The sequence below is a fragment of the Curcuma longa genome, chromosome 12 (genome assembly GCF_044706935.1).
Source record: "Curcuma longa cultivar G26 ecotype Majalengka, Jawa Barat chromosome 12, ITB_CL_G26_1.1, whole genome shotgun sequence".
NCBI lineage: Eukaryota > Viridiplantae > Streptophyta > Magnoliopsida > Zingiberales > Zingiberaceae > Curcuma > Curcuma longa.
In genome coordinates this window covers 9,127,576-9,147,499 of record NC_133872.1, presented here as the reverse complement: position 1 = coordinate 9,147,499, position 19,924 = coordinate 9,127,576, and the positions used below count along the sequence as shown (strand labels likewise).

Here is a 19,924-nt window from a genome sequence, read left to right as displayed (position 1 = left end):
GTTAATTCTTGGATGTTGTATTACCAAAACTTTGTGAAGATAGATTTCATAACCTATATCACTTAAGGAGATTAAGTATATTGTATGAGAGTCTTTCACAAATGATGTTTCAAAATAATGTTCCCAACTTGACTGAGAAAACTTTTGTTCGCTGTATTATTAGTCAATTGCTCATTCCCAATAATCGATTGATATACAACAAACTCCTTTAAACCCCCTCAAATCCTGAACTTGAGATTTAGGAGTTATCAATCAATTGTTACTCCCTAGCAGTCGACTGATACTTCTATTTCAGTCTTACCAAGGATAAATTCTCACATTGTTTAATATCCGATCGACCTCAATCTACAAGGACTTTTTTTTGCCTAATATCCGATTAACCTTGACCTAACGAGACTTCCTTTACCTAGCATATAATCAATCTTACCCTACCGAGATTTCACGATTGCGTAACATCCAGTCAATCTTGACTTATCAAGACTTCACCATTGTCAAACATTTGGTCCTCCTTGATTTGTTTAGGCATACCTCAGTGTTAGTGTCAATCAATCTTAATCCACTTGGACTTTACGTCTTATGCTAAATGTCTAATCCTTCATAATCCACTTGAACTTCATCTTTGCTAATTCATTATTGAACTTTCAATCATCAAATGTTTGGTCAACCGTAATCTCTTTAAACTTTATCCTTGCCAACTCCCTGTTGGACTTTTAACTGTCAAGTGTTCGATCAGTCGTAATCTACTTCGACTTGTCCACTTGTCAATTTCTTATTAAACTTCCGATTGTCAAGTGTTTGATCAATCGTGACCCAATTGAACTTCCCTCTCATATCAAAAATTGAACTTGATCAACCTTGATCGGAGGTCGATTGCACCAACAATCTCCCTCTCCAATAAACTCTCCTTTTCCTTAACATCTCGTTCTTATCAACAAATATATTGATCAAATATCGAAATTCAACTTAAGATTAATCAACCTTAAATAGAGATCTATTGTACCAATATACCTTTGCTCTTCTTTAATCCTCTCACCCCTGCCATCATCTTCTGATAACTTTTTCTGCCTTTTCATGACACAAATAAAGAAAAACCTTTACCGTCTTTCCTTAAACTTTGTCCTCCTCTTTTAACTGTATTAGATGCTTCCTTTCTCTCAAATAATGTCCCTCTCTAAATCTACAACTAGGTTGCCATCTATGCTCATAAAAAGACATCACAAGAGATCAAGTCAAGCCTCCCCTTCCTCCTAGCAACTATTTTGCCCCCACCTTGGTGGCGCACCAACAAATCAGATCTTGTAGAACTGGCCAACACCCATTCAAGACATCAGATCTTGCACAACTTTGGGATTCATCTAGAGCCAAGAGGTAATAGATATAGCTTAAAAAATGAATTTTCTAAGATCATGCTTGAGGACAAACACATTACTTTGGGATCTCCACTTCAACAATGAAGATAAATAATCATATTTCACCTTCATTGTTCATTTTATTTGAAGTGTAGTGTTGGTGCACCATGTACCAACATATTACAAACAGCTAATGTTGTGATGGTTTTCCTTTTGCCTGAGTTGAACAAATAATCTATTTAAGTTCATAAGAGTTGTAATATATATAATAAATTGCAACAAGGAGGAAATCAGGCAACTTTAGATATGCTGAATGAGGAGAGAGAACAGAAGCTTCCCATGAGACACACCACGAAGTGGATGAGGTAATTCAGATGCTGAAATTGTGATGCAGAGGAGATCACAATATTGAAGATGCTTCCCAATACTATTCTCCTTCATCCCCTTTTCAAAAGATCAGTGTTCTAATCTTTTTTAGAAGGTTGCTAGTTATTATCACATGGTACAAATCCTTGATGAACCTAACACCATCAATTGAATGATAGACATTTGTAATCATACTAAGATTAGCATAAAAGACAAAAAACAAAAACTCCATTTACAAGCAATTATAATGTTAGATATGCAAAGATGTGAGAACCTCTGCAGTAGATTCTACTTACTACTGACAGACAATAATCAAGATACTTTTTCATTTTCAGGTTGTTGGTCTTCCTCAAATTCAGAATCATAAGACTCGCCACTCCATAGTTTGGGTTGCCTACGATGGTCTGTTTCCCCATCATCCTGTGTGATGACCATTTGAAGGTAATAAATATTTCTTTTAAATAAAAATAATAGGTAACTCTAAATGCCAGTAAATCTGATTACAGAAGGGATTCACCTCTTCAGTCACTTCGGTATCTGGCACTCTTGACTGGAACTGCACACTTGGAGCATGCTCAATTTTTGAAAGGTAATCCATTAACATAATTCTGCAAATGGAAATGCAATTATCAGTTAAAAGAAAAAAAGATAAACGAATGGATAAGGAAACAAAAGTTTGAGTCTAGGAACTGTTTCAAAATGTCCTCGATGATTGTAACATCTTAACTGTTATGCTCAAAATACAACTAAATGAGAGCCTGCTTGATAGAGCTTCAAATTAATTGGAAAAACTCATCATAGATCATTTGCCATAAATGTCCCATGCCTGACAAAAGTGCTTTAGTATTCTACTGAAAGTACAGAATTACTATGAATTCTACAAATCATCTTTCAACGTGTTTGTGCCATTTTAACCTATTTTCCTCATTTATCAATTACCAAACACTGTACTTACTAGATTGCAAAAATTGATTTAACAAAAAACATTTTTCCAATAAATCAGGATGCCCTTCTTAACATTCTACACAACTTTTTGTATATAAACCAATAAATTCAAATAGGTACATAGAGATAGCAAAAGATGACTCAAATTGACTTGTATATTACTTCTGCAAGTTGAAGTTTCAGATGCAGTAGAGCTGACATTTACCTAATGTTTTCAAGTTCTTTTGGAGAGTTTTTGTTCTCCATGCTTCTTGGTTGAATATGAAGATTATAATCAGGACCAAAATATTCGTAGTATTCATTATAAGGCAACTTATTGTCTGGCTCAACTCCAATTGCAACTGCTGTCTGCAAGAAGTTACATCAAACATCAATAAACAGCTCGTTGCTAGTAGATTCTAGTGGATCAATAGATATATAAAGACAACCTCATAGCACCAGCAGCGAGCAACATTGCGCATGGTATACCCACCACCTCCTAGAACCATCATGGGTACATTGAAGGATCTTAGATATCGTAGACAATCTGCATGGCCTTTCACAGACAAGTTGAAACAACCTAGTCTATCCCCTGCCAATGAATCAGCGCCACACTGAAGAACAACTGCATCAGGTTGATAAACTTCCATAACCTTTTGGATGGTAGGTCTAAAAAGTGCCCGGAAGCTATCATCATCCATCCCATCATTTAGAGGAACATTTAGAGCATAGTACTTTCCTTGCCCAAACCCAACATCCTTTATATGGCCAGTTCCAGGAAAGAAATCCCCATATTTGTGGAATGACACAGTCATGACTCTCTCAGTTGTGAAAAAAGCCTCTTCAACACCATCTCCATGATGGATATCAATGTCCACATAGAGTACACGCTGTCAATTGAACAAGTTAGCAACACTACACAACTTTGAAAAGGATACTGCATACAGTCATGTTGATCACAACAATATATATACCAATTAGCTTCTATTGTATTAATGATCAACACATAAGAAACAAACTTTAGCATAGCATAATTGACTTATGATCCATGTGCCACAAACTTCCCAGAAATAGACAAAAGAAACAAGGAGCCAGGAAGCTACCTATAGTAAGAATCAGGATGAATGGCCGATGCATTAGTAAGTTTGCTCCAGGTAAAATGTAAACTACTTATAATCTCAATACTCTGCATACAAATATGAGGATGTACATCTAACCAATTCGACTTATAGCTCGTAAGGATGTAAGATTTGGATGGATAAAGCTTAGTTGTACAAAAAACAGAAGTATTTCCCAGTAATTTTGCAGGTCATAATATAATTTTGCACTGGGAAGCATAGTTGTGCCTTTGAGTGTAAAAGAGATGTGACAGAAGTCTCATAAGCAATTCTGAAAAATAAAGCCAAACCAAATGAACTTTTACTTCAAACGGAAGTTGTTTATGCAATCTGAGCCCTATGATATGTGAGCTTCTCTCCTATTAAGCTTATGGCCCACCAACATCATTTCATTCATTATCATATTTGTTAGATACCTCATTTTACTAAACTCCCCAAATTCATAGTCATTTGCATTTATAGATGCAATTCACCAGCAACTACATAGATATCAGGATTGCACCATATGTAGGATAAAGAGGTACTTCTCCTTTTACATCCCTTCTTGCAGATAGAAGCAAACCCAATATTTCCCTCACTGAAGAAGCTTTGTCAGGTAGAATGCACGGTTTGGACATGACCCTTAAAGCCTCTTGCAATGCAACCCTAACACCTCATTTCCAAGTATTTCAATTCAAAATGCTACTTATTGGTTACATTTTGGTCACCTTGACTCAGCCCTTGAGCATTTAATTGCCTCTTGTAAGCTCAAAAGATGCTAAAATTTTGCTCCGAACCCCATAATTTTAAGGCTATCAAGGAAGCAAAGAAGTTTACTCAGATTGTCCAGGATACCCAACATTAATATAGAAAACTACTTCAAGTCTTCAACCAGATCAAAGAATTTTCTTTTCTGTGATTCCCATCAAGGAAGCCCATAATTTTAAGTCTATCAAGGAAGCAAAGAAGTTTACTCGGATTGTCCAGGATACCCAACATTAAATAGAAAACTACTTCAAGTCTTCAACTAAATCAAAGAATTTTCTTTTCTGTGATTCCCATCAAGCAATATATCCAACATTCTTGTGTGAGAACTGAACTTTCAACCACTTTTCAAAATTTCCTGAGATAGTGCACCTCCTACACTATGTGATGCAAGTCTGCCACTTCGGTACCAACTAATGCACCTCCTACACTAGATATCATTGGATGTGGGCCCCTATTCAAATACATAACTGTAATCCTTACTATCTAGTTTCTGTCAGGACAATTAATGTTTCAAGATTCTAAGAGCACCTTGTTCCTACAAGATCCAAATTGGTCACCACAAAGTGCCCTCATGATCAATACCTTAGTAAGTAGTAGTGCATTATAATGTCTCAATCTACGCCAGTGGGTGATGGCCGACTATGCACAGATTGTCATGCATTGTTTGACTATAACTCCATTGCATGGCTATAACCGTATGAACTCTTGCATGGAATCTATTTTGATGATGCACACCTTGCTAGCATGGAATCCTAACACACCTTGCGAGCATGGAATCCTACCAGATTTGTTTCCAGGAATATAAGTCAAGCCTCAAATTCTATCATTCACTCTTTGTGGCTTTATTGTCAATGTTGTCCTGTATGTTTGTCTCTCCTTCCTGCAGAGTATAATAATCTTCTCAAATATTGATGTACCATTTTCCAGTTGTGTATCACCATCATACTCTTACCAAAATATGTAATACTTTGGACCTAACCAAAGTAGCAGGGCTAGCAAAGTACGATGGAGAGGCTATGTGAGACAAAACATAAATAACATTGCTTCTGAAGAACCAAGAAAACAAATGAAAAGGAACCAAAATAAATAAAACTGAATTGCCACAATTGCTACTTGTAAGTTTCATGGAGACAAAAATAATAAACAGTGATCATCAACATGAAGTGAGGATGAAAACACATAATCTACTATGGAAGAGTAACGGAAGCAAATGTACTGTCGGCTTACTCTGTGGTACTTGAGGAGCTCAAGGATGCCGAGGACAATGTCGTTGACGTAGCAGAATCCGGAGGCCTCGCACTTCTTGGCGTGATGCAGTCCACCGGCCCAGTTGATGGCAATGTCGGCGTCTCCACGGTTGATCTTAACGGCGGCGCCGATGGAGCCACCGGCTGAGGCCTGGCAGAACTCGAAGAGGCCCTCGAATACAGGGCAGTCCTCTCCGACGTTAAACCGCTTAAGATGCCGGGCGGACGCCGAGGCAGAGGCCGAGGCGGAGTCGAATGCGAGTTGTCCTTGGGCGGAAGCCAGATCCGCGGTGGCGGGTGAGACGGAGGCAAGGAAATCAACGTACTCCTCGGAGTGGAAGCGGACGATGTCGGTAGCGGAGGCCGGGAAGGGGCGGGAGATCTCCATGAGGCGGTGGAGGCCATAGTGCACGACGAGGTTGTGGGCCATACGGATGCGGTGGGGCTTCATCGGGTGACCCTGCCCGTAGTAGTAGTCGCCGATGGTGGGCTCGTAGAAGTAACTCACCCGCCGCCTCCGGCCGTCCCAGCACGACGCCGAAGGGAGCGACGCCCCGTCGCCGCCGCCGGCTGCCGATGGCAAGGTCATCCAGACGCGAATTGGCTAGCTCAACTCGAACTGCTCGAGAAAGGAGAGAATAGGGCGGAATTGGGTTGCGACAAGGGTTCGGGTTAAATAGGAGCCACATTAGGTCAATGCCGCCAATTTCATATTTTAGAAAATGTTAGTAAAAATATATAACTCGCTTTTTATTTAAATTTATTTTTTTATTTTATTTGGATAAGATAGATATTGCTGAATCAAGAAAAAAATGTACAATACTAATACTAAGTGTTCAAAGATCGAAATTTTAATAAACATCCTATCAATGCCTGGTATATCACAATCAAAATTACATTGATTCCTAACTTGTCAAATAAAATAAACTATATACAACATGAGCAATGATACACTACATGAAAAATGTAAAATGAAATACAATACTGACACTACTGTTCATGATTGAAATTTTGATAAACAATCTATCAATGCGCGGCATATCACAACCAAAATTACATTGATCATGTTGTCAGTTAAGATAAATTTTTCATACAACATACCTAAAACTCTCACCATAGCGAGATGGTTGCATACCCAAAACCCAACATCCCTACTTACACAATGTTATTTTGATACTTGCATTGTCTTCATTACCTTTATCTACATATAAAATACACAAAGTTGGAGATAGTTAAAAATAAAATAAACTAATATATTAACTAAGTCAAGAACATAACTAAAGTAACAAAATTACTAATAGTATAACCATGTAATCAATTACGAGTGCAAATAAGAGCTTGCACTTTTTCATGAAGGATGCAACTTCTATACTTGATAAGCACATGAGCACCAATGGAAAAAGTTGATTCTGATGCAACAGTAGTTATAGAAATAACTAAAACATCACATGTCATTAGTGCAAGGGTTGGATACCGATGCTTTTGATTCTTTCAATAAACATCCAAATGTTGATAATATGCGAATTCAAATTTTGGCTCCTCCAAATAGAGATCCAATTGAGATTTTCCAACACTTTTAATTGGTTGACTCTCATATGTCATCATTTCCTATATTAATTGGAATAGTAATAATAAGCACATATAAACTAATTGAGAATACAAGAAAAAAAATATTAAAGTACTTCTATCAAAGATTCTTTTGTTCTTTCCTATAACTTCTCCTCCACTTTGCGGATGTGTATGTGTGGTATAGAAGAAGAATGTGGTTGTGAAGAACTTGTCTTGTTAGTATTAGAATACTGGTCAAAAAGCTTATAGAATTTTGTTTTCACAGTTCCATCTTCTTTTAAAAAAACTTTCAACTTTGAATAAAAAACTTTAACATCGAAAGTTTTATTCGTGGGTCAAGAATAGCCCCAAATGCGAGCACCATGCTATATTAAGTTCAATACTTATCAAACTTCTTCATCATTTTTTTACACATATAATTTATCACTTCGCCTTTATTTGATAAGTTTCCCCTTAATAGAAATTTAATCTTCCAAACTTGTATAAAATACAAATTTGATGTAAAATAAAAAGAATCAAAGATTAAATTAGTAGTGTCATAAAATGGTTCAAGGAACTCACAAATTTTCTCTCCTCTTTTTCACTTTTCACTTGAAGGGCAATATTTATAATTTTTGTCATTGAATTGAAGAGAAGCAAAAGGTTTTTTATATTTGATGGTACTATCCACATTAAATATGTTGAATTCCAATGAGTAGACACATCCAATCGTAAGCCAATATTAGTATCAATGTTACCAACTGCTTGTACACATTCTTCAAACTTTTTCATCATAATCTCTAAATCTTTAACATACTTGACCAACTCTTTAATTTTATTCAAAGCTATAGCAACAACTTTCAAACCTTCTTGGACAATAAGATTCAATACATGAGCAAAACAATGAACATGATAAAACTCACCATCACACAATAAGCTATCATGTAAAAAAAGTTTCTCTTTCAAATGAACTTGCATGTTGTCATTACTACATGCATATCCAATGTCAAAGAGAACTTTTTTCTCAATGCCCCACTCCAAACATTTAAATAATTTTGCAGCTAATTTAACTCCCGAGTGTGGAGGAGGCATATGAGAAAAACTAAGTATTTTATTGTTTAATTTTCAGTCATATCAACAACATGGGCAGTCAAGCAAATGTAACCCTCACTAGTGCATGCCGTCCACAAATTTGAAGTTAAACAAACTCTATTATGTATAGTAGCCAAAACATACTTGAGTTTCTCTTTCTCCCTCAAGTAGATTCGGTTGATATCAGAAACAAGAGCATTTCTAGAAATACAAGCAACATCAGGACTTATGTACTTCATCCAAGCTCTAATACCTTCATACTTAACAAATAAAAATGATAAATCATGTATTATGATTGCACAAGCTAATAATTCAAGTGAAATCTTTTGGTCTATTTTCTTAGATCTTATCTTCCCATCTTGATCAAGAATCATTTGTGCTACATCATAGAACTTTAATTTGTCAAAAATTTTAAGATGACGCCACAACGTAGAAGTTCATTACATCAAACACAAAAAATGTTCCATAGCGGAACAACATAAACTTATTTTTTGTGTTACCCCTCTAGATCTCAACAAAAAAAAATAAAACTTGGCTCTTCTAAAGCATGTCTTCTCAAATATATGTTAAGCACCAAAAGAGAGAACTAGATGATGAAATATTATTGTATAATAAATATTAAAATATTCTATATTTTCATATTGAGGGCATAATAGATCTTAATTGACATTTAAAAACAAACAATCTAATTTGTATAGTTTATACGTATATAAATTCCTATAAAAAAATTCAAACTTCACAGTTCACATAATTACACTTAAAATACCAATCATTTCAAGCATCAAATCAATTGGTGAAATTCTACAAGCAAACAAGTTTTGCTCACCATTGGGGAAAGATTGGTGCTAATTGCAGGGATTCCAAGCTTGATAATCAAGCAAACAGTGAAACAAAAAGGAAACTAGGTTTATGTGTGCATGGGGAGAGAAAGAAATAACAAGCATGGTAGTTTGTCTAATGTCTTGCCATGCTCGGCTCATAAAATCATGCAGGACACAGGCAAAAGACAAGGGACAAAAGGCCATGTGAACCACTTCAGTAAAAAAGTGGAATTCGTCACCTTAGCAATCTCACAGGGTCAGCCCCACGATTATCTGTAAGGAGGTAAATTAGAAAGCTATAGTTGGCCACTACGGGGAAGGGCATTGCCTTAGTTTCACCAATTGATGGGATTCATTCTTAGAGATTAAGGGATTGCCAGATGCCGGGGGAGGGGGGAATGGATTCATGGGGGGGGGGGGGGGGGGGAGGGCGCAGGGGGGGGGGGGGGCGGATGGAGGGAACGATCGAATGGGATAAGGACAGTTGGAACTAGGGCTTTAATGTATGAGTTGGAGAGGCTAGGGGCTATGGCGGATGAGAAAGGAAATCCTCACCGCAGGGATAAACGGGATTCCGCCGCAGGGGAGAGGAAGACGCTCGTTTGTCGTTCTCAATTTATGCGATTCAATAGGAGGCGTGGAGGACGCAGAGGCAAATGACGACTAGCAAGGCGGATGGGAGGGAACGACCGAATGGGATAAGGACGGTTGGAACTAGGGCTTTAATGTATGAGTTGGAGAGGCGAAGAGAAATAGAGAGTAAGAGTTTCCCGCTTACATTTATCTCAGCCATTGGATCTGAGTTTAGGGTTTGTATTATAAATTGTAGCTTGTAAGTTGTAACTTATTAGTTCTTTTGAATTTATTTATTTATTTTTTCCTAGGCCCGTGGGCTAACTCGAGCCCGCCATGGGTTGGCCCGCTTAAACGCGCGACTTGCTTGTCTTGACCTGTTTAGGCCCGCTATGTAGGGTCCCCAAGGATGTCTGTATCTCCACAATAGCATGATATTGTCCACTTTGGGCCTAAGCCCTCATGGTTTTGTTCTTGGGCTCTTCCCAAGCCTCATACCAATGGAGATACTTTTCCATCCTTTTAAACCCATGATCTTTCCCATGTGTTTTAGATGTGGGACTATGTTTGCACCTTTGCAACCCAACAATCCCCCCCTCAAACAAAGGACCACAGACCCCCCCTCAAACGGAAAGCCTCCGTTTGATGTCTGAATCTCGACCCACCAGGACTTCCTGCCCCTCGGTCCACCCTGACCTACTAGGACTTCCTGCCCAGTCGCAACCAGGACTTCATGCCCCTCGGTCCACCCTGACCTACTAGGACTTCCTGCCCAGTCGCAACCAGGACTTCATGCCCCTCGGTCTACCCGACCTACTAGGACTTCCTGCCTGGTGTCTGGTCCTCTTGATTCAAACACGGGAGCCTCTACTTCCTTTGTTTTTAAGGTTCAACCCACATGGTTAGATCCGGATCATGGCTCATCCGGCGGTTAGTCCGGTGAAGAGCGGCCTCGCTCTGATACCAATTGTAGGGTCCCCAAGGATGTCTGTATCTCCACAATAGCATGATATTGTCCACTTTGGGCCTAAGCCCTCATGGTTTTGTTCTTGGGCTCTTCCCAAAAGGCCTCATACCAATGGAGATACTTTCCATCCTTTTTAAACCCATGATCTTTCCCATGTGTTTTAGATGTGGGACTATGTTTGCACCTTTGCAACCCAACACGCTAGACGATGGATTGATAAATTTTCAATCCGATCCACTTAAATGACCCACTTAAATAATTTGGCCCGATGGGCCAACCATCAAAATACAATAAAAAAATCCATTAATTTTCTTTGATACTAAATTGTAAACATATCTATTTTTTTAAAAAAATTAGGCTTAAAGTTAGATTAAAGCCCATAATAAAACAACCTTATCTAATTTTTGGTTGAAATTGATAGCTATATAACAATCAACGAGGGTATGTTACGAAGGTATAATCATTTTCTCACATACGGAGGTAACTCTTCTTCGTTATGCTTTGTCTCTCTCTCTTTTCAACATCTATGCGAATTTCCCTTACTGCACCCTGATTCTGACTTAAACATCGGAGTGGTTGCACCGGTAAAATCGGCTAACCTTGACGTACATTTCCTCGCCTGCCATCGGAGCTTAGCTAGCTAGTAGTTCATAGTAATCTTAACTTAGAAGGTATTTAGGAGAGAAGTCCGAGTAAGCGAAAAGGACGCCATCAGTCACCATTGACTAACATGAATATCTCTTAGGTACCAATGTTCTCCTCCCCTTAAATTAATTTGTAGCCTTTATTTTCTCCATTTGTATTGAACTTATTTTCATTGTATGCATTTGTACTATCGAACTCTTTATAATCATTATTCTCAATGTTATTGAGATCTTTATGAAAGTAAATTTAATGTTAATGTTTTAATTAATTTATTTTTTTAGTTGACATTAAATATCTAATTTATATCGAATAATTTTAGAGATGACCGATCCGATTCCATAAAAATTTATCATCAGCTACTAGAGTAAATCAAGAAGCATTTGTAGCAGACAACCTATCATCCCAATGAATATGATGTAAAAAAATACATATTTAATATTTTTTATCCCACTAAGTGGAGTCGGCTAAATTATGTAAAAAAAAATTTAATATTTAAAAAATTAATTATTTTTCTAATATTAGTAGTGGTTGAAATCATCACTAAAAAAAAAAGTTCATTTGCAATGGTTTCCATTGTAAATGTAATGGTTTTCATTTTAAATAATATTTTTGCAAGTTTGTAATTGTATTAATGACTAACAAAGGTTTTTTTCCCTCTAATTTTAGAGGATTATGTGTGATGATATTTAAGACCTATGCAACGATTTTAATTATTCTATAAGCTCTTTATTTTGTAAATGTTTAATATTCCCGTAAAAAATAGAAGTTAAAAATTTTAATATGAAATTTTAAAGTATTACAAATAGACCTAACTAAGATTTATTATTAATCCTCTAAAAAATATTTTAAATGCTTAATTTATTCAGTTAAACGTCGTCTATATTTGCGTAATTGTGGCAACCCTAAAATCTCTGCTAATCAGGCCTCGATCCAGTCTTCATATTTGGGATTTCGATAAGTCCTCCGCGTCTCTAGTTCGCCATCGCCGTCCGTGTTACCTCCGCCCTCACTCCGCTTTGCAGATGACTACCATTCGCCGATTTTGCTGTAACGATCTCCTTCGCTTTGCTTCTGTGAACCTTGATCATCTGACGGAGACAGTAAGCTCACATGCTTAACTTTTCTCGTTCGCATTCTTTCTTTTATACATATACAAAAAATTGAAAAGAAAATTGATAGCTTTATTGATCACAGATCGATACATATTTATATACAAAAATTTCTTTTACTTGATTCTTTTAATTCAATTTTAATTTAACCTCTTGCGCTTGAATTTTACCAGTTCAACATGTCATTCTACATGACTTACCTGGCTCGATGGCCGGATTACTTTAATGTTGCAGTGGCTCCTGGTAATCACATCATGGGATATAGTAAGTTCTCTGTTTCTGTTGATCTCCTTTATTACTTCTTTGCGATACCAAACTGTAACAGTGCTTTTCGAAGATGAATGCTCTTGTTATCTTTCATAACTAAATAAATTAGTGCTAAATATACCATGAGATGGATGTCAAACTATACAATGATTTGTATATTAAGATTAGGAACGGATCAGTGTGAAGATTATCAGTATTAAGCACCTGGAGATATGCCATATATGATCAAACCTGTAAATTTCCAAGAGACTCTGGATAGCTAATGATACTGCTCATGATTATGAAAGATTACCAATTCACAGTATATTTGAAGATTATTATTTACGGATGTCTTGTAATGGTTAGACATGAGGCTATTGTCTACTGCAAATGACATGTGTAGTGGAGACTAGCATTGATAAATCAAGGTTAATATTGAGGATTATTTCAGTAAAAATCGTGAATTGTATCAATTCGTGGATCCAAAATTTAAATGGAAATTATCAAGTGTTGAATTTTTATTTTTTATTTACTTTAGTTTTGATATCCTAATGTGAATGTGTATTCTATTTGTAGCATACTATGATAGATTAATAATAAAAATACATAAGTTCATATTTTAGATTGATGGCATTGCACAAATGTCATTTATTTTGTCAATTAAGAAATGAAATGATATGAGGGGTAGAAAAGATAGTATAGAAAAGATAGGAGTGGTCACAAAAATGGTGCCAACTTCAAGGCAACTGGAGAGTTATTGGAGCAAGAACATCCAACATTGTTTTGGACACCATATGCAACATATTATATTGAATTGATGATGCTGAACATTGGTAAACATGATATAGTAGTGAAGAAAGACAGTGAAAATGAGACAATTGTTAACAAAATTCAAAGGATTAATGAGGAAATGTATTGATAGGAAGATTCTAGAGATTCTATGACTTAGGAGTAATTAGGTTTGCTACTCTCTTATGTTAAAGTTGTCCTAGAATGGAAGAGGACTGCAATCTTGGGTTAGAAAGAAATATCAGACCTTGTTAACAGCAACCTTCAAATCATCCAATCAGCCAGCATGGAAATATTTGATTGATGATTTAACCAATAAAATTTGATTTCCTTTGACCATTGAATAGGAAATTTAATGCATTAGTGTTTCCCAGCTTCTTAGGAGTAAAATAACTGTGGGAAAACCTTCACAGCCTGGGCAAGGTCCTAGTATCTTTTTAGGTATTCGTAATAGAAATAATATTTTTTTTTAAACATTCTTATTCTCTAATTTGATAAAACACTATTTAAATTGGGAAATTCTTAACAGTTTTACCCCTTTTAATATTTGTTTTTATATAACTATTGTCACATTTGCATTCTTTTCCTTAGTGTTCCCTGAAAATTGATTGTGGTATGATGATGTCTTTAGAGTAAGCATTAACAAGGTTGTTGATTTCGTTTTTGCATTTTGATAATCCATTATCTACCTAATAATAGTCATTTACTAATGTGCTTGTTTCAGTTATGGGCAAAGTTGAAGGACAAGGTGAATCTTGGCATGGCCATGTAACTGCAGTTACTGTAGCTCCCCAGTACCGAAGGCAACAACTAGCAAAGAAGCTTATGCATTTGTTGGAGAACATTAGTGACAAAATGTACTAGTTACTTTTTTTTTAAATATTTTTTAGTGTTTAATATTATATGTCTGTTGTTTTTTCTGCTAAACTGCATGCATGTATGGTGCTGTCCTGCTTGATATCTCTTATGTGTGCTTTATGCTTTTAAATTGCTGGATATTAATGGAATTGCATCATATGCACTACATCACATCAAGGTTAATAATTCAATATATTATGAATCTGGCTAGAAATTCTATGCTTGGAATATGAATAAACATGACTTCATTTATATCCACTATGCTTTGACTTTTGCTGTTAATATGGCTTATCTAGTTGACAGAGTTTTATACTTATGTAGGATTTTAGCTTAGACAAATATGGATACCAACATTTATCTTGAACATTTTGCTTTGTAGAATTCTTTTAATTTAAAAGAGAGATCTAACATGAAGAAAATTCCAATCACAATTCACAAATGATTGTAAAATATTTATTTAGATAGATTGAGGTTCATATGATGATATATATGGAAGATCCCTTACTTTCTTCATATATTCGAGTATTTTGAGAATGTTATGAGACGGTAAATTTATCCTTATCGGAAGATGCCATCATAACATAGCAGTGGATATAATTGAATTTCTAACTGGCAGTAAATAGTTTCAAATGTTTTTCTCTTACTGATATTTACCTAGACAATCCAGTTTATATTGCATAATATTACTCTATTCTTTCTTGATTTATTTTCATCCAAAGTTAGTTTTACTTAGGGTTTCTGGATTGCATATTTACAATGACTTGCCTAAGAGGGAACTTAGCTTTCCCTACATTAATTTTGTTTCAATGAAAGCACATATTACTAAGAACATGATGGAGTAGGTGACAACAAATATTTCTTATTTTGAATATTTCCTTGCATATTCCTTTCAGTTTTTATATTGGTTACAACAAATAAGTGTAGCTTAGCTTGCAGACTTATTGTCACGCCTCATTCATTATTGTCTTTTTGCTATCACATTCTTGAGACATCCTTTATTTGATTCTAAGGTTTCTTTCGTGGTGAGTTTGATGCTTTTAAAGTTTGCACGGTCTTACATTCTTCTAACACATAACTAGTCTGGTTGTCATGTCTCTTGAAATTTCTTGTCACGTCTCCAAAACTTCTTTTTTAACATGTATTCTTGAAATTGATCAGTAAATGGGTATCTTTAAGAATATATAATTTACTTTTTTTTCTGAGAACAATTAAGGAAACTTGAATTAGTATGGTTCTGAAATGGATAATTTAGGATTGGAGTCTTCCATTCATGTCATTATGGTTGCCTAAAAAATTTCCAAATTTGGTGTTGCCTTCTGAGTTGCAATTACACTACGGCATCTGCTACTTTTAGTTGGAGAAAAAACAGTAGTATCTTCTTCCTAGCTTGCAAATTGAGTTGTTAGAATTGTTATATTGCTTGCTAGAGCTCTTACTGCCTCAATTTTGACTTGTGCTGATTCAAAATTTAGTGACCGGTACTGAATGATTGATCTTTTGAAGTAATAAGAAACACTATAAAATAAACAACAAAGAAGCAAAGATCAGATAAAATGATAATTTAGCCTTGTTCATCTTGTCAAGAATAATTTCTTTTGGTTATGCATGAATCCCCAATGATATTATGTGAATTAAGCATAATTAGGAGAACTAATTGAAATAAAAGGCAACAGCATATACTGACAAGAAGCCTCTAGAATAAGTTTAACTAACCCTCTGCATTCAAGTGCAATGTTTTCTTTTCATGTCCTGTTTTATTTATTTTCTTGATTTCTATATTGCGGTTCCTAGAAAATTGCTGAACTAAAACAGAAATTATACACTTTCTTTTGTCCATATAAGAGAAAATGTCTAGCTGTAAATTCAAAGTAGCATGGTGCAGAAAGGGATGAATGACTATCCGTTCAGTATGTCTATGGTTATGTCTTATTTATATTTTCAACACAGATCAGTCAACATTTGCCTCAAAAGATTACTATCTTTTACCAAGTTTCTATTTTCTTTGCCAACTTCATCCTCTTGCATTATAATTCTATTCTTTTTGTTATCTGCAAATCAGTGAAATAGATTGCGAACATTCTCAATAAGCTTTTTCCAGGTTTCTCGTATGATGAAATTCTAAGATCATGGTTGTGTGCCTACTAATCTCATGCAATTTTGGAGTGACCATTTGCACTTTAAATTATTTGAATGAGAAATTTGCTTAATATGCCACAATACAAAACAACACCAAGGGAATTACTAAATACAACATTCATTTTTTACACACAAATTATTGACCCTTATCTCTTATTGCCCAAGAATAAGAAATCGTCAATATACTTTAATATGCCAATTTAGGTTCTGGATACAATAAAAAAACTGGTTCCATAGATCTCATCAGAACTGGTGTTGACACTCCTTTTCCCTAGAATTCTTTTCATTTGTTTCTTTCCAATTTCGCTATTATACTTCCAAGAATGTTAGAACTATCAGATGGCTGGATGTTAACAGCCTATTGTGTTCCTAGTGATTTGTTCAGGTATTGTATATCTTATGCAGGGACAAAGCGTACTTTGTTGATCTTTTTGTAAGGGCATCCAACATGCCAGCCATAAAAATGTATGAAAAGGTGTGGATACTATCAAATTAATTTTTTTGTTTGGCTACAGCTTTTCTGTTTTATTTCAGTCTGTTTTGCTTTCAAAACCTTGATTATTCTGATTTGACACTTGAAGTTGTTGCTTGATCTGAATCTGTAGTGTTTCAGCATTTAGCCTATTGATATTTCTATGGTGCTTGAAGATTATCGCTTTGTTCCCTAAGTAGGAAAAAAAGGAATGTAGTGATAGAAATGTATCATTTGGTGCAGTGAGAACGATGAGAAACAGGGAAGGTTTTAATACTTGCTACATAGAGAAATCTATCTGTAGTGTGTCATGTTGACTCTCCTTTACTAAGTGGTAGTTTCCATCTTGTGTATGAGGGTAGAAATGTGATTTATACTTGTGAATCATTTTTCTTTTTGATTAATAATTGTAAAATATGTGGGAATAGAAATGAAGAATCACCATAATTGTGGCCATCTGGCCATATTTGTCCTAACTCTAACAGCCTAACCTCATCATGCGGTCACCTTGCAAAAGCTCGTAAAGTCTTCGACAGCTTACAGAAGCCTTGAGCAACTTCCTTGTCTTAGGAAGGCCATGGAAGCTGTGGAAGCTTTGCCATCATCTTAGATTGCTCACAAAAGTTTCATTTTTTTTGGATAAGTAAAAAATATTATCTATCCAAGAAAAGGTACATCCATACACCAACATCAACCATCCCACATGACAAATGGGAAGCCATCATCCACCAACCTCAATCAAGCTACATAGCTAATGGGCCCGACCCACTACATACATACTCGGCCATCTAAGTGAAGCAGGTCACCTCCAGCTCCAATCTAGAGTAGATGGTCCAGTCTGTGATATGTCTTATTAGTCCAACCTGTGAAGTTGGGAGAGCAACCCACTCCTTGGCAGCCCGATTCCTCTAGGCATTGTCCACAACCCAGCCCATAGCAAACCCAACAATTAATGGGTCTCGGTGCGCAACATCGGCCCAAGATATAGGTAGTTCTGCTCACTCATACTCGGAACAGGCAACTCGATCTATGTCGTGAAAGCTCGCTGAAGCTCACAAAAGTTTCATTGTTGTCTCAAAGGTTATGGAAGTCTCAAATAGGTCAAGGAAGCTTTGTTGTCATATTGAACCGATTACGGAAGCTTCACCATCATCTTGTATAGGGTCGTCGTCTCAGAGATGTCATGAAAGTTTCTTCACCATCTCAGATACTTGCGATTGTGGAGATTTGGCCATCATAGTCGACGTCACTATTTTCTTTTATTGCTTAAGCCTAAGAAGAGTTTCTTGCCTCAAATAAGTTTTGTTTGTCAGTCGGTGGATGGAACAAGATGTGTCGATGTCTCGTCTATGCCAACTGACATAGAGAATGGTATTTTAATCCCTCATCCAAATTATTTTGGGTTAGCTATAAGAACTTAATCCTCGATTAAGCTCTATATAAGGCTATATCATCATTATTTTCAAATTAATTAAATTAATCTTTGTTATCGATGTTTGCCTTGACCCCTCTCTACCTCTTGCATCTTTACTCTACTAATAGATCCAACTCTTAAGTTTCAATTATAGAATTCATTTGTCATTTTGAACGTCTATATCATCTCAACTTATTTTTTTTCTCATTGTAACTTCTATTAGAGTTGCACCTACTTAATTAGCAGAAATCAAGCCTGATTTTTTACAATTGGACACATTTTTTTATGCAATCACTAACAAGCGATCTTCAGCAAATGAATGTGATGGAAATGGATGGAAAGTTGACCAGGACACTCAGCTAACTCTTTTTTAAGTTAGAAGAATATCTTTTGTTTTTCTTTTTTGAATTTATTCTTGATCAAATCTCTATTCCTAATTTTTTGTCGTCCTTTCTCTTCTTTTACTCTATCCCTCTCACTCTCTTACTCACATTCCTTTCCTAATCCTCATCTCATTAGGTCTTTCCCTCTTATCTCTCCCCCATAGAATGGTGTTTCCTTCCTCCATGAGTGATTGATGATTAGGAAGTTACTTGGGGAAATTTTGCAGGGCAGCTTGTGGATTAAATGCTTGATGATCTCCTGTTTTGTGAGAACTCAATGTTTTTAACCCTTGCTAGAATCTCAAACCATCATTTAAAACACTTTTTCATAAGCGCATGACTTCTTAAGCTTATGCACCTAGGGAGCAAATTTCATCTGCTTAATCCATAGCTTGTTTGAGTCATGTCCAAGCTAATGTTGCTGACTAAAATTTGGTTTAATGAACAAAAAATAAATATATTTTATTGTTTAGATCTCTATTCACAATTTCCTTTGAATGGATTACTATGTTATTTGGTTTTGAAAAATTGATGCTGATTGGTTTGAGTGAAATAATAATTAATAATGAACTGACTAGTCACTGCGTTTGTCTATCCTTGTACAGCTTGGCTATGTGATATACAGGCGAGTGCTTCACTATTACTCTGGAGAAGAAGATGGACTGGGTAAGCAACTTCAATTTTGAGGTAACATAATAGTTCCGTTATTCGAATTGATTATGACAATGCAAATCTCTACTTGTTTTAGATATGCGAAAGGCTCTATCTCGAGATGTCGATAAGAAGTCTATTATACCCCTTAAACGTCCAATAACTCCAGATGAACTTGAATATGATTAAGTTACTTCCACAAGTGATGTACTTGTTGTTTGGTAATAATTGGTAAATCGTTGTGTTTGTAACAATTTAAGTTATTGCTCGACCAAATTTGAATTATGCTTTTAAGTTATTTGTGTGAGAAACGACTAAGTTGTGCGTTATTTGCTTCTTTTAGTGGTCGAATTTGATTCAATAGTAAACTGCTTGCCGCTACATTTTGTCTTCATGAATGGGAGGAGGCTTTTTCTGCATCGATGCTTCTGCTGGAGATCATCACCCTGCTCCAGACCTGGGCCAAGAG

The 19,924-nt window shown here is 35.9% G+C and overlaps 2 protein-coding genes across 4 annotated transcripts; one reads left to right on the top strand and one right to left on the bottom strand.

The window, feature by feature from the left end:
• Positions 1-1,438: 1,438 nt before the first annotated feature.
• On the bottom strand, positions 1,439-6,350 carry LOC141842971 (histone deacetylase 6-like). 3 transcript variants are annotated; one of them, XM_074730977.1, is made up of 6 exons: positions 5,732-6,350; positions 3,089-3,529; positions 2,866-3,008; positions 2,233-2,323; positions 1,990-2,135; positions 1,439-1,870 (listed from the first exon to the last, which is right to left on the bottom strand). In XM_074730977.1, exons 1-5 carry the CDS (start codon positions 6,338-6,340, stop codon positions 2,028-2,030), a joined length of 1,392 nt encoding a protein of 463 aa, XP_074587078.1. In that variant the 5' UTR covers positions 6,341-6,350; the 3' UTR covers positions 1,439-1,870; positions 1,990-2,027. The 3 variants fall into 3 exon arrangements, with proteins under 3 accessions (XP_074587078.1, XP_074587079.1, XP_074587077.1); XM_074730978.1 differs by having other exon boundaries at positions 2,012-2,135; XM_074730976.1 differs by lacking the exon at positions 1,439-1,870 and having other exon boundaries at positions 1,922-2,135.
• Positions 6,351-12,293: 5,943 nt separating this feature from the next.
• On the top strand, positions 12,294-19,823 carry LOC141843315 (N-terminal acetyltransferase B complex catalytic subunit NAA20). Its single transcript, XM_074731384.1, has 6 exons — positions 12,294-12,497; positions 12,680-12,770; positions 14,266-14,398; positions 16,941-17,010; positions 19,410-19,470; positions 19,553-19,823. The coding sequence occupies exons 1-6, from the start codon at positions 12,420-12,422 to the stop codon at positions 19,642-19,644; spliced, it is 525 nt and encodes a 174-aa protein (XP_074587485.1). The 5' UTR covers positions 12,294-12,419; the 3' UTR covers positions 19,645-19,823.
• Positions 19,824-19,924: the final 101 nt, after the last annotated feature.